This window comes from Pangasianodon hypophthalmus, chromosome 4 (assembly GCF_027358585.1).
Source record: "Pangasianodon hypophthalmus isolate fPanHyp1 chromosome 4, fPanHyp1.pri, whole genome shotgun sequence".
Classification (NCBI taxonomy): Eukaryota; Metazoa; Chordata; class Actinopteri; order Siluriformes; family Pangasiidae; genus Pangasianodon; species Pangasianodon hypophthalmus.
In genome coordinates this window covers 25,841,971-25,855,351 of record NC_069713.1, presented here as the reverse complement: position 1 = coordinate 25,855,351, position 13,381 = coordinate 25,841,971, and the positions used below count along the sequence as shown (strand labels likewise).

General features: G+C 35.4%; 1 protein-coding gene across 1 annotated transcript in view; it reads left to right on the top strand.

The window, feature by feature from the left end:
- Positions 1–13,381, top strand: part of brinp2 (bone morphogenetic protein/retinoic acid inducible neural-specific 2) — a 116,783-nt gene that overhangs the window by 61,526 nt on the left and 41,876 nt on the right. Inside the window, exons 3-5 of the mRNA XM_026937242.3 lie at positions 1,649–1,839; positions 5,024–5,205; positions 11,567–11,672. Coding sequence (XP_026793043.2) covers positions 1,649–1,839; positions 5,024–5,205; positions 11,567–11,672 — 479 coding nt within the window. The remainder of the gene's footprint in view (positions 1–1,648; positions 1,840–5,023; positions 5,206–11,566; positions 11,673–13,381) is intronic.

The window sequence follows — 13,381 nt, the reverse complement described above, 5'->3', positions numbered from 1 at the left end:
GTGGAATGTCTGTGAAACGAGTTAGTTCCTGTTATCACTTACATTGTATAAATAGTCTTCCCCTCACCAGCTGCTCTTTTTTTTCTCTGTCTTAAATTTAAGACAGTAAATAAGACAATTTGTCATGTTACAGAGAAACCGGAAAGTGCAAAGTCCTCTATCCTGAACACTTACTGAATGATACATAGCTCTGACACCTGAGACTCCTTTATTGATTATTAAATATAAAATCTCCTCACAGAAAGCTTAGCCAGATCAATTCTTATATGTTTTTCTTTGGTAAACAACAGCACTTTTTCCCCACACATTCTCCATTCAAGTTCCAGCAAAGGAGCTGGTACTACAGATATGATAATGTATCAGAACCTGTGATTTGCCTTGCTGTGGCGACTGTCAGAGCTGCGCTTACAGAAAATTAATCAACATCTTCTGACTAATCAGATTTGAGATTTCAGCAGCACTGTGGTCAGCACTGTGTAATGTGGAACAAGCCAGTCCAAGTCTTGCAATCGAAATCCAAAGAGCCCATTTATAGAATTTTACAGTAGACACCATGAATGTAAATTAAATTTAAATAATCGTAGTTTTGCCTCATTTTAACTATACATTTATACTGTAAATTAAAATAAAACATCCTATAAAATTTTAGTAGCAGTAGCCAATAAACACCTTTTGGTTTACAGTCGTATAAAGTATAGTACTATATTTCTAGTAATGGATGCAGTAAACAAATCTTATTTCACTGTAATTCCATTGTACAGTGATTTATTGTAATTTCACATTATTCTACTGGGCTGTTAGTATTTTACTGTAAAATGTACAATAAATATTTGTACATTAAAGTGTAGTTAATATATTTGGATTAACATTTTAAGCATCATTTTAAGCATCATTTTAAAGTGTTGAGGTTCTCTTTTGCCCAGGTTCTTATGAGGGTACTTTAGATGCCCTGTACTTTATCTGAGGTTCTCTCTACCAGCCGAGCTCAAAGTGCAATCAGTTGGTGCTAAAACCCTTTAATTAAGACCATCGATCATCATTAGCTTATGCATGGCTAGCAGGCTTGCTTGCTAATTAACTCTTTGAGATCAGAAAGAACAGCCCTAAATACACTGTTCTGTTTCTTTAGCTAATACTTTAAAGGCAGCTGATCTTGCAGTCTGTGTGTACAGCAGATTTGTTCTTCCTGAAGGCAATTCCAGTATGTTGCTTACAGATGCTGCATTGTGAATTTTCTATATTAGAATAAATTTCAACAAGCAGCAAGTCTATACCTGGAGATACTGATATAGTAAAATATGGGTGGAAATGAGAAAGCACAATGTATAGATGCAGAGAGTAAAACCTGCTATCAGAGTAATTCTTGTAAACTGTAAGGCTTTTTAGGAGCTGTATTATGCTCACCCCACTTTAAATTCAAAGGTGTCAATATTCAGCTCCATGTTTTTGATGCATATTTATGTGAGGTTAGCCTGTTTTCTGCTGATATTCACGTTTTTGCTTCTACATATTTGCACACATACACACTACACTAATACTTGGCAGCATTTTCCCAAAATCAGAATGCAAATTGAATCCCAATCCTCAACACAGCTAAATTTAAGCTGAGTCCTGTATGTTTTTTTCTGTTTGTTTTCCCCTCATGCAGGGAATTCAGTCACTGGAAAGTGAACAGCTTGGCCACAGAGAAGAGAGATTTCTTCAAGGCTCCACTGCCTCTGTCTCCTGAATTCCTACGCAACCTCAGGCTACTTGGAAGGAGGCCGACTCTCCAGCAGATCCATGAAAACCTGATCAAGAAATACGGCACTCACTTCTTAGTATCAGCTACACTTGGGGGTAAGTTGTCAATATGAGAAATCTCTATAAATGTATGGATCCACATTCTGTGACAGGTTCTTGTTGAAATTTAATTTGATAATCAATAAGTAATATTAAAGGTATTAGTGCAGTTTCTATCTGTCCCTGTTATGATTTTCTCCTCCATTAGAAAGCAGTAGAAAGTACAGTTTGTGTTACACGTAATCTGTATTCTATAAACATCATTTATGGTCTTGAATGAAAAATGATTGGTAAATACAGGTTAAATCTATAGCAACAAAGTGTTTTTTTTTTTACTTAAAAGGATTATGAAGCTTTAAAGGTTTCGTGTAGAACTCTACAACTGAGTGTTTCTCAGAGGGAACCCTTAAATATCCAAAGAACTCTTGAGGAACAGTTTTTTCTATAGACCAGTATCTTGAGCTTTATTTTAAAGTGTTTGCCAGTAGATTTCCCCAAAAACACAATAAAATTGAATGGATTGATTTCAGAGGGAATAGTTATAATGAGTTACATATGAAGTAATGCCATGCCTTTACAAATAAATATCCAGTTAGATATGAAGTGTATATTGACTTTGACAGAGAGAGCTAGGAGAGATTGACAGAGAGCTAGGGCACATCTTCCTATCTGGTTTGGTGCAAAGTGTGAAATTAATATAATATGAATTCATCTCTTTGAATCAGATATTGCTGATTCCCTTTGGAGACTCCCCATTTATATTGGCCTTTTCCAGTGTCCCCCCTGGTATGTTTGACACCACTTTACTCAGCATCAGAAGAAACTCTACACTCCTTTTTCCTGACATTCCATTACTCAACTGAACAGATGGGTCCTAAGACTGGTTTCTAGCAGTGATATTAACTGAACCTTGCCTTTCTAAGATGTGGATGCTAATTATGATGCCACTTATTGCTAGGTGTGTGCAATGAAGCTACAGTGACAAGGGAGACTAATGCAGTGGCAAAGCTATAGTGAATGCTGGTAATTAACCAGTCAAGCAGGAGTGGAAATGAGGATAGGACTGCTCACTGCATACGAATGACATTGCAGTAGTGCTCATGTTCCAATCTGAGAGAAAGAAAGACACTCAAAGTATTCTGCTGGTGGTGTCTACTGAATTTGATCTATGTTCTTCTGTTATAATGTAATAATTCCTAATTCCTAAATCCAAACTAGTGTGCTGTGCATATGGTCCAGTGGATACACACTCCTACTCTCTCTGTATACTTTTAATAACTGGTAAACTGAAATATAATGTTTTAAGGTTTTAAGTAGTATACTTCTCAGCCATTTTAAAATTATTGGTACATTTGATGTCTGTGGGATATGTTATCGATTGCATTTTTTCACCAATCTATGTATCTGATTCTTATTGATGTAAATCATGAACATATTTCACCAAATAACTTGAGTACAGCTTGAAATATTTTGAAATATTGAGATTATCCTGCCCAAAAACATTAAAATGATCTTAAATATAAATTATTTTCCCTAAACAACTGGGAAAAATGTATGGCTATTAGGCATTTATTGCAAATATAATAATACCACTTATTGTGAAATTGCATAATTTGTGTGTCCGTGAAATCATAATTCCCAATTAGAAAATCTCTATAAAGAATAATTTTCTGTATATTATATGAGCTGCACCACATTCTGGCATTACTTGAGGAAAAATGAACTGAAGGTATGTCCACACTTTCCTCTCTAAATCTCAAAGGCTGGGTTTGAGTCAGGTGTTGATTTAATAATGATTTAAAATTGATTGAATTTTGAAAATTTTGAAACATTTTTTAAAAACAAAAATCAGTGTATTTTTTTATGGAAAGTTTCCAAGTGTATACGTAGGTCCAAAATCTAAAAAAAGTGTAAATTATTTCAACTTATTATTTCAACCAATTAAGGGTAACATAGTGAACAAAGGGTAATATAGTTGTGACTATATGTCACTAGTTATTATTATTTCTTATGAACTTCTGAAGCAGTAGTTCTCAACTCAGTCCTGGGAATCCACTTCCTTATACAGTTTCGGTATTTCTCAACTTACACAACCTCACAAACACATCTCACAAAGGGCTTACTAATTATCTCCTGAGCTGAATCGGGGTGTTCTGAAATAGAGAGAATGTTGAGAACAGAGAGCTGCACAGGAATGGTGACAGCAATAGAACAGCAGTGTTCTGCAGGCAATCAGGAAAATGGATACAAAATGAAAAATATTCCCGTGGTAACAGCGGAAATGGGGCTAGGCTTTACATTTTTCTCAACGGTAATGAAATGCATATTAACACCATAGGAATGGTGTTTGAAAAAAAAAAAAAGCCATAAATCCAAAATGCAAGAATTAGCACCAAGCATAAATTTCACATTCATATTTTATACAAGATTATCACAGAAAAACAGTACCATTATTCTGTAAGAAAGACTTTAGCAATAGATAGACATGCAGTTATATTTTATAATTATACTGTATATCGTATAGCTTTAATATTAGACTAAAATACTTGTTTTTACAGCACATGAATAAATGATATTGTTCACAGCTGTTTCATTAACAGAAACACTGAAAATCCCAATATGTAAATAAACAGTTAAAATGTCTCAGTGATAGGAAAGCATTTAAAATAAATACAGTTTATCCATTCATTATGCAGTTTAATACCTTTTAAAGAATGTAAAGTTTAAATCATAAATAAAGGCATTCATTTTATTTTGTGGAAAATTGGAAAAATGCCCAATATACAGTTGGGGAAAATGGGTGTTTAAAAATGAAGCCTGGATGTATAAGTATAAAAAGCTTGTTTTCCACTTATGCTGTAAAAAAATCCAAACTCACTTCACATATTTCTTCAATTGCATCTGCCAGCACACCTGAGCCAGGTGATCAAGGGCTGCAGAGTGCTTTTTACCTGGCTCAGGTGGGATGGGAACTGAAATAGACCAAAATGTTGGCTAACTGAATTGGAAAATTCTACTGCACTGTATTCCATATTTGATGTGCTGACAGTCTGAGTTTGAGCTGCTTATCCTCCATTCGGATCTCGTAGAGGTGCATTGGACAGCTCACAGCTCCCAAAACTAGTTTTCTAGCCAGAGTAGGATATGCTGTCACTTCACATTGTCTTGTGACAATGTGAAACCTCCTGCCTCTTCCAGCTTTTCTATATCACACTGGGCTCTGTGTGGATCTCTTTTGAAGGCGAGGAGTCTCTCACCATCTTCCTGGACAAACAGAAGCTCAGCAAGAAGTCTGAGGTCAACGGCAACAGCTCGACGGTGTCTCTGGAAATCCTGCACCAGCTGGCTGCATCTTATTTCACTGATAGAGAGAGCACGCTCAGGAGGCTTCACCACCTACAGATTGCCACCTCAGCCATCAAGGTATAAGAGAACAGTTTCATCTACTCAGTCTCACTCATCTCTCATAAATATCCACCATTGAACATAATACTAGCTGTATTTTTAACTGATCTTGCCATGTGACATTGCTAGAATATCTGAAATATTGTGTGGTTTTTTTTAGTGCTTGTATTTGTGCATAGATACAAATTGCAGAACATACTGAGTGTGGTTTTAGATAGATATATTAAGTTATAAGCAGTAGGTTTGCTTGTCAGAGTAATTCTCCAGCAATTAAATTCTCTTAACCTGTCTTTTAGGAAGTGGTGTATGGCATGAACTTTGGTTTAAACCACAGCTGAATGAGAGTACATAGATTACTGCATGTTGAGTCAGAGTCAACGTTCTCAGGCTAAAAGTCCTGTTTACATGACACGTCATCATCCTGGCATGAAGCAGCACCACCTGCCAGATGTGTTTATGGTAGGGAAGCTAATGAGACGTTACAAGGCCATCAAGCCTACTCTGCAACACTTTTTTTTTTTATTAGTACTCATTGTGCAAATCAGACTGATGAATTGGGCACCAAAGCAAAAGTGGGTCTTAACAGGCCCATCAATAATCCCATAAGGAACGATCAATCCCACTCTCCTTCCCCAAAATAGGAGTGTGATGGCACGCACAGATGCTGCTTTTAGAGACTTCCCAGCCTCTCCACATAATAAGGCACTTATTATGAAATATATATAGAAAGCATCACCGAGACACGTATCATATATGTGTCCTGTGTTCTGTTCACTGAGAAATGTTACAGTGAAGAGCAGACTGTGGCATATGCACATGCTGGATAGTTTTAGGAACTTAAAAAAATCCTAGTTCTACCTATTATTATTAAATGAAAACCTATGGTGTTAAACTTGTCTGTGCAGTACATTTAGTCATTATGGAGAATGGGTTAAGAACTACGATTTGAGTATAATTCATCTTTTTGCCATGTAGTTCTGCTCCTGGTTCTGCTTCAATAATGTTGGCCTAATAATATAATTACACATGAAGGCACCTCCAAATATATTCATTTGTCAAAATGACATATTATTAATAGTCACCTCTACATAGGACATAGTTGACATTCTTTCTGAGCTCTGACCTGGAACATGGAAAAGTTGTAGTAAAAAAAAAAACAAAAAAAAAAACATGAGCTCAAGAGTTATATTATGGGAGCCATGAAACGCTCAAGGGCATTTTACATGTCTGTTTAGTCTCCCTTTCCCCGATGGGTAAAGTGACAAAAATAGCACATGCATTACACAGTTGCAGCACTCTGCTGTAACGCAGACCAGTTCACTATATCTTGTCATGAAAACTGGGTGATCATGAGTGGGTCCCCAGAGCAAGCACAATCATTTTAACTAGGGGAGAAAGGGGACCCTTCACCTCATCTGTCTGGAGATGGCTGTAGATAGCCAGTGCTGCCAAGAGAAGTGGCAATGGTGTCTAAGTAATGTCAGCTGTCAAGTCCAATGAAGTGCGGAGAGTCCGTGCTTAAAATCCTGTCACACTCGGCAGACTCCTAAACATCGGAATTCAAGCTTATGCAGCGTACTCAAAGTCCTTAGCTAAACGTCCCTTCAGCACAGGCAGTTTTGATAAATGAGCCTCTCCCATATGCATTTTGCCTGTGACTCATTCCACAGCCAGCTCAGCTTATTGCTCCTGGGGGAGCACGCTGCATTCTCACTACCTTTGACCATGCAGCTGGGCCTGATGGGTTTGGTGAGAATCTGCAAAACTGGAAATGACAATAGTGCTACAATACTGTGCTGTTCAGTTACAGGGTTGTGTTTTAGATTTAGGAGGTACTATAAAGGGGTATTTAAAGGGTACATGTATGAAAATAACAGCATTATTCTTTTACATGAAAAAGGTACTGAAGATGGATTTTTTTTTTTTTTTTTTTTTTTTTACTCTGGGTGTTAAATTGGTTTCAGAATGAGTCCAATAGTATTACAGTAAATACAACAATTCTAACAAAATAGCATGTTTCGTGGTGTGCATGATGCAAAGATAATATTGTTTGGCTCAGCTTGGCCTTATTTGAAACTGAGATATTTGCTTGATGGTTTTTTTTTTCCCCAGCCTTTCTTTCAGCCAAACAGTGAAAGAATAGAGATGAACATTGACTACCACTTCTTCAAAGACCTTGGCTCCAAAACAACCTCTATTTGTTTTGTCCATTCATATTACAGAAAATTTTTAATACAAACCAAACCAACCAGCCCAAGATGAGTCATGACATTATAATAATTATATCAAAGAAAAGAAAATTGGGGGGTACACAACTGTGTGCTTCAGGCAAATTCATTTAACATTCTATAATTTGTTTTTTCAATTGTTTTTTCCTGTATTTTATTGTTTTGTAGTTGCATGAACTTATAAATTCATGGTTTATATTATATATTTATTATATTATATATTTTTTGTTATTAGACTGTCTAATTAACTAGCAGGTTTGCTAGCTAGATGAAGTACCATAACAACCTACTTTGCATTGACTTATTGCACTTACTGATTAAAGACATAGGACTTATTGATTAAAAAGGCAAAAATAGTCAGAATGACTTCAAGTAATACGTTATAATAGTGACTGTTATTCATGGGCAGGACTATACAGAAGTATTTTTTGAAGTTCAGGGAGCATGGTTTCATAACGTGGAAGATAGCACAGTTCCCTGTGACAGAGCCCGAGTGTGTCTTTCCCTGTGTACAGTATACAGGGTAGATTAAACCATATCAGACCATACATGAGTAGTTACACCTTGTGCAGTGAGCTTTGTTGATATTCATCATACTGTTCATTGAGTTCATAAGGATTTATTGTGTTATTACAGCCACTGTATGTGTTTCTGAATTATGTGTTTTTCTATGTATTTCTGTGTTTATTGTACACTGCTTTGTGGACTGGGGAAACACTATATGTGAGATTGTAGTAGGGGCTGTGGTAATATTCAGAATTTGTCATTTTATTATTTAAGGCATGATATACCATCAGCCAACCTTGCCATATTAAAAACATTAATAGGCATGAGAAATAAACGGCTACTGTCACCTTTATGACAGTTCCTTTAAAAAACATTGCATGCTAGCAATAACTTGCTAATAATATGGAGAAACCAACCCCATGCTTTATAAAACCAGATCTCCCTTTCTTTATCTCTTCCTGCAGTAAACCTCCAGAATTTCAGTGCTTGTTACCTTGATATGCTCCAAGCATAGCTAGGGAGCTAATAGCTTTCAGGCAGAAACAGGAAAAAATGTGTGATCCTGATTAATCCTGGTTCTCACCATAGCAGCTGGTAGCCAATAAAATGTGATTAAACAAAATAAGGGATATTCATATATAAGTTCAATATAGAGCAACTGCAATGGTGATTTAGTTTATGAACATCATTGTAGTGCAAAACAATGTTATTTGAAATGTATATAATCAGCTGAGAAGGTTTGTTTTGCATAAATAAAATACTTAAAAAATGTTTTTTTTAAAAAAATATATATATATTTCAGAATGGATGATCAGATGATTTCACAGAAATAGAATTGAAAATGAATCGAATTTTTACTTCTGGAGTCTCGCTGTTCTGCTCTTGAATATGAAAAATATTCTAAAAGTTTTCATGGGCACCAATACACTGTGGAGACGCAAGGACTGAAAGTTCAGCACATGCATCATTCAGTGCTCTGCAGAAATTCTTCTTGAAACTAACTAATTCATATGAATCATTTGCTATGTTTTCTGTTCATTTCACAAGACCTTGAATATGTCTTAGCAGGACAACATGAAACATGAATGAGGTGAATACTGAAAAGTATAATTTTTTTATATATAGTGTATATATAGTGATACAGCTGGCTCACAGTGAGTGGTAAATTACAAGACATTCCTGATTATTTGGAGCAAACCACAAGATCTTCATTTATTACAGACTTGAGAATGATACTAATGATGAATAGCATTATGAATAGCATTGCAGTTTTATTAATTGATCAGTAGGGAAATTATGCAAAAGTAGTGTCAAATATTTTGAAATAAAAAGCAGTACTCTTTTTTTCACACTAAGAAAAAGTCTTAAGTGCTGCATTGAATTTCAAAATATTCTACAAGGGAAGTCTATCTTCAGAGTTTTAAATTCAACCTTGTGCTGTTGGTATTCGATTCACTAGAAAATGAGGTCTTGGGTTAAGACTCACACTTAGATACTGTTCAATTGGCAGACATTTTTATCAAAAGAAATGTACAAGTAAGTCAGATTATGAGCCAGTCATAGAGCTGAGGGGAAAGGGCCAGCAGTGGAAATTCTCACTCCAAGAATGTATTGTTTTTTATAAATAGCAGTCCTAGGATTTGAGCTTAGGTTGCTTCAAGCACCTTACCTAAGATCTATATGATCCATTATTTTCTGGACTTAGTTCACTTGAGCTGCAAGCAACATGTACCACACCATATTTATCTCACATATAGTAAATGAAACACTGAAAGGTAAGGACAGTGTGAGACAGCATAACACGAGATAATTCCTGTTAATTGCCATGAATCCCACAAGATGGTGCAGTTACTGCTTAATACACTTTCATCGGTAGCTGTTGATAAATCCTCGACTTTTGACTCACCTTCAACTATTGTAGATGATTCCACATGGACACTCTGAAGATCGCATTTCCTAAAATCCCAGATCACCCTTTCTCCAAAGGAAAATCTGTACATTTGTGCCTAAGAACTGCTGCTGTAGTCATAAAGACTGCCTTATTCTAGGACACATTCACAAAATACTCGAAAAACACAGTTAGTAATGATTTTTAATCTGGTGTCCCCCAGAAGAAGATGGGTTCCCTTTTCAGTCTGGTTCATGAGTTATTGAGATATTGAGTTATTATCATGTTGTTGAGTTGTTATCATGCAGTTACTGTTAGTTGTTATAGTAACTACATGATAACATTGGAGATATTTCGTAATGTTGAAAAGCTCTAATACTTCATGAGGCTTCAGGCTCATGTTTTAGAAACCAGAATAAAGCTCCATGATGTTCATTATATTGGTGAAGCAGCTTGAATGCAGAAGACAAGAGTAGGATTGTATATTTTGATAGGATTGAGGTAATGAGAGTAGTTTTCAACACAGAAGTAGTTTTATTAAGATGCAGGGACTGTGTAATACTGTCTCTTGGATGCTAATCTTTGAATATTAGCATCCAAGAAGGTAATTTAGGGTATTATGAGATTTATATCCGCTTTGTTAAAATAAATGCGAGACTTACCTACACAGTGTATGTATTCTTAAGCTATATGTATATATATATATATTTGCTTGACACAGAAAGCAGTTGGTATCCTAACAGCATTGATTTTATAGATTTTTCTGTATATAAGTTGATTATTTCAATGTAATGTTAGTTTTCCATTTTACTTGAACTGATTTCAGTTGCTTTAATTGGTTTCAGATTCAGATCTATTCACTATCTATATTGATTTCAAAACCTGAAAAGATATCTTTAATCCCATTTTGGATGGATATATTGCACACTGTATTTTAGAATGAAACATATATATCTATACATGTAGACCTTGGAAGACCTGGGTATTAATGTTATGATGCCCATCCAGGAAATATCCCTGTCTTGTGCTTAGTGTTCCCAGGATAGGCTCTGGATCCCTCATGACCCTGACCAGGATAAAGTGCTTACTGAAGATGAACGAATGAATAAATTTGTTAATGTAAAGTATATGAGGGTTCTGAGAGTATATTAGGCAGAATACTCTTAAAGCACCAACAGGTTTATAAATTTACTTGGCAGAAGAAGAAGAAGAAGAAGAAGAAGATTGGCATGATGTTTTGTGAAGTCACTGTGCCTACGTCCTTAATTTCAGTCAATGAGTACTTCTGTTCTCTTCCATTCTCTGGGTGGAGGCTGTGCCTGTCAAAGCCAATAAAATGAAAGACAAGCATGTGGAGAATACAATGATAAATGGTGTTATCTCTTTATTTCAGCCAGAGATTAGAGTCACAAAGGGAGAGAGAGAGAGACAGAGAGAGAGAGAGATTTTGCGAATGACAGAGTCATCTGTTTAATAAGGACTGAGCTCATACTGTGACAGTTGCACATAGATGTTAATATTACATTAATGAAATGTTCAGGTTGTCTTTTTTTGCTCATTTAAATGAAAGCCTGGTAAAATGGCCATTTGTGATGGGCTGCGATATGCCAAATTGAGATTTGCTATTTATTCTAGATGACTTTGGTTTGTTTTTGACAACAGCCATGTGCCTCACTGCTTTCTCCCATTAAAGAGCAACAAACAGGTGCGTGATTTCAGCAGTAATAAGGCGGTAAAATATCCCCTTGTTTCCTAGGTAACAGAGACCAGAACAGGGCCTCTGGGATGCAGTAACTACGACAGCCTGGATTCTGTCAGCTCAGTGCTGGTGCACAGCCCAGAGAATAAAATCCATCTGAAAGGTATGACAACTTTTTTGCTTACCTGTGTAGCTGTGTGATTACACCATCACAGCAGCTGTAACTTTATAACAAAGACCTTGATGCGTCCTTGGTAAGATTTGCAGCCATTTAAACTTAGGATGTTGGAAATATAAGATTTCTTATAATGCGAATGAATGAATAAATAATCTTTCTTCATGTGACCTTGAGGTACAGTAAAAAGTTTTTCTTTCTTTCGTTCTTTCTTTCTTTTTTATGCAATATTTATTAAAAAATTGGTGTATTTATACTTATCATGACAACTGTCATCAACATCATCCCTAATTCGTAATGGAGTAAAATAACACTATTTACAGGATTTTAATTCTGCAGTATTGATGTAACAACTGTAATGTTCTTGACAGCAATAGTGCCATATGTCAGAAAAACATGGAGTAACACTGCTTTGCAGCTGATATGTGCTAATTTAGCAATTAAGTGATTTAATCCTGGGTAGATTCATGATACTTCTACACTGGCTAAATTTAATATAGAAACCACGAAAATAATTACAAATTTTAATTATTCAACTGAAAGCAATGAAGTGTCAAAAGCAAAAGTCCATTATTCCGAAAGCAGAGCCTTTAAATCGACTAATGCGTGACATTAATAAGATCGCAGTTCAGGCCTGTGTCATTGGCTTTAGTCTTCTAACCTGTCTTTATGATTGTGTGTAAGAAATAACAGGCATGGGAGTTAGTGGGAAAGTGGAACATAAATAATAACATGAGCTATAGTGACAAAAGGTGGTCAGGGACCCTGGTTTAATTGGGTACTTTATTACTGTTCTCTCAGTACTGCTTTACCAGTGTAGTAAGAGACCAGTGTAATCCTTTCATTTTAATTTAGATTGATTGAACAGAGAACATATGACTTGAAAAATAATTTTTTTACAAAGCATTCAAGCATCATGAAAGGCGAACTGTGAATTAAGGTATTGCTTTTAGATTCACATTTAGGAAGAGTAACTGGGAGTTGGTCTATAAATTTGGCATTCATATGACTGTGTAACAAAAAATAGTTTCATTTATGCCTATTTCATTTATATTTTAAAAGAGAAACACCCACATAGTCATGGCATTTGTGTAAAGATAAGGGAACCATATTTGTGATGAAAAATAAAATTACATCTAGCATTTATTTCAACAAAAAGCCTCCCTAAAATGTCTGCACACCCTCTTGAGTTAAAATTGTTCTGTGCCATTTCAGTGAACTTCAATAAGACATGTAATAAAACATTAGTACCATCATACCTGTGAAGCCATTTAGTTGTAAATATTGTTTTGTGCTACTAGTTTATTTAAAAAAAAAGAATTAATCTGTGTCTTGCATGTTACTCACTAGCCCTGTTTCCATCACTAATGATGCCCATGTTATAAAAGGAAAGTGTTCCATATCATGACATCGTGTTATTGGGAGTGTGTCACAGGGATCTTTTTTTGCACCATCCCATTCTGCACTCACTCCATTCTTTCGTAGTTTTACAAAAATCTATCTTCTGCTTTTCATTCTATTTTTTTCTCTGTTCTTTGTTATAAATTCATAGGAATCCATGTAGTCTTATAATTAATAAACACAATTGAATAACTAGAATCATCATTTACAATAATTAATACAAGAAAATGCCAAATAAATTCTTGTTCATGATGAACTATTTAATTTAGATTTTTTTAAAAAGCTTTGTCACAAAT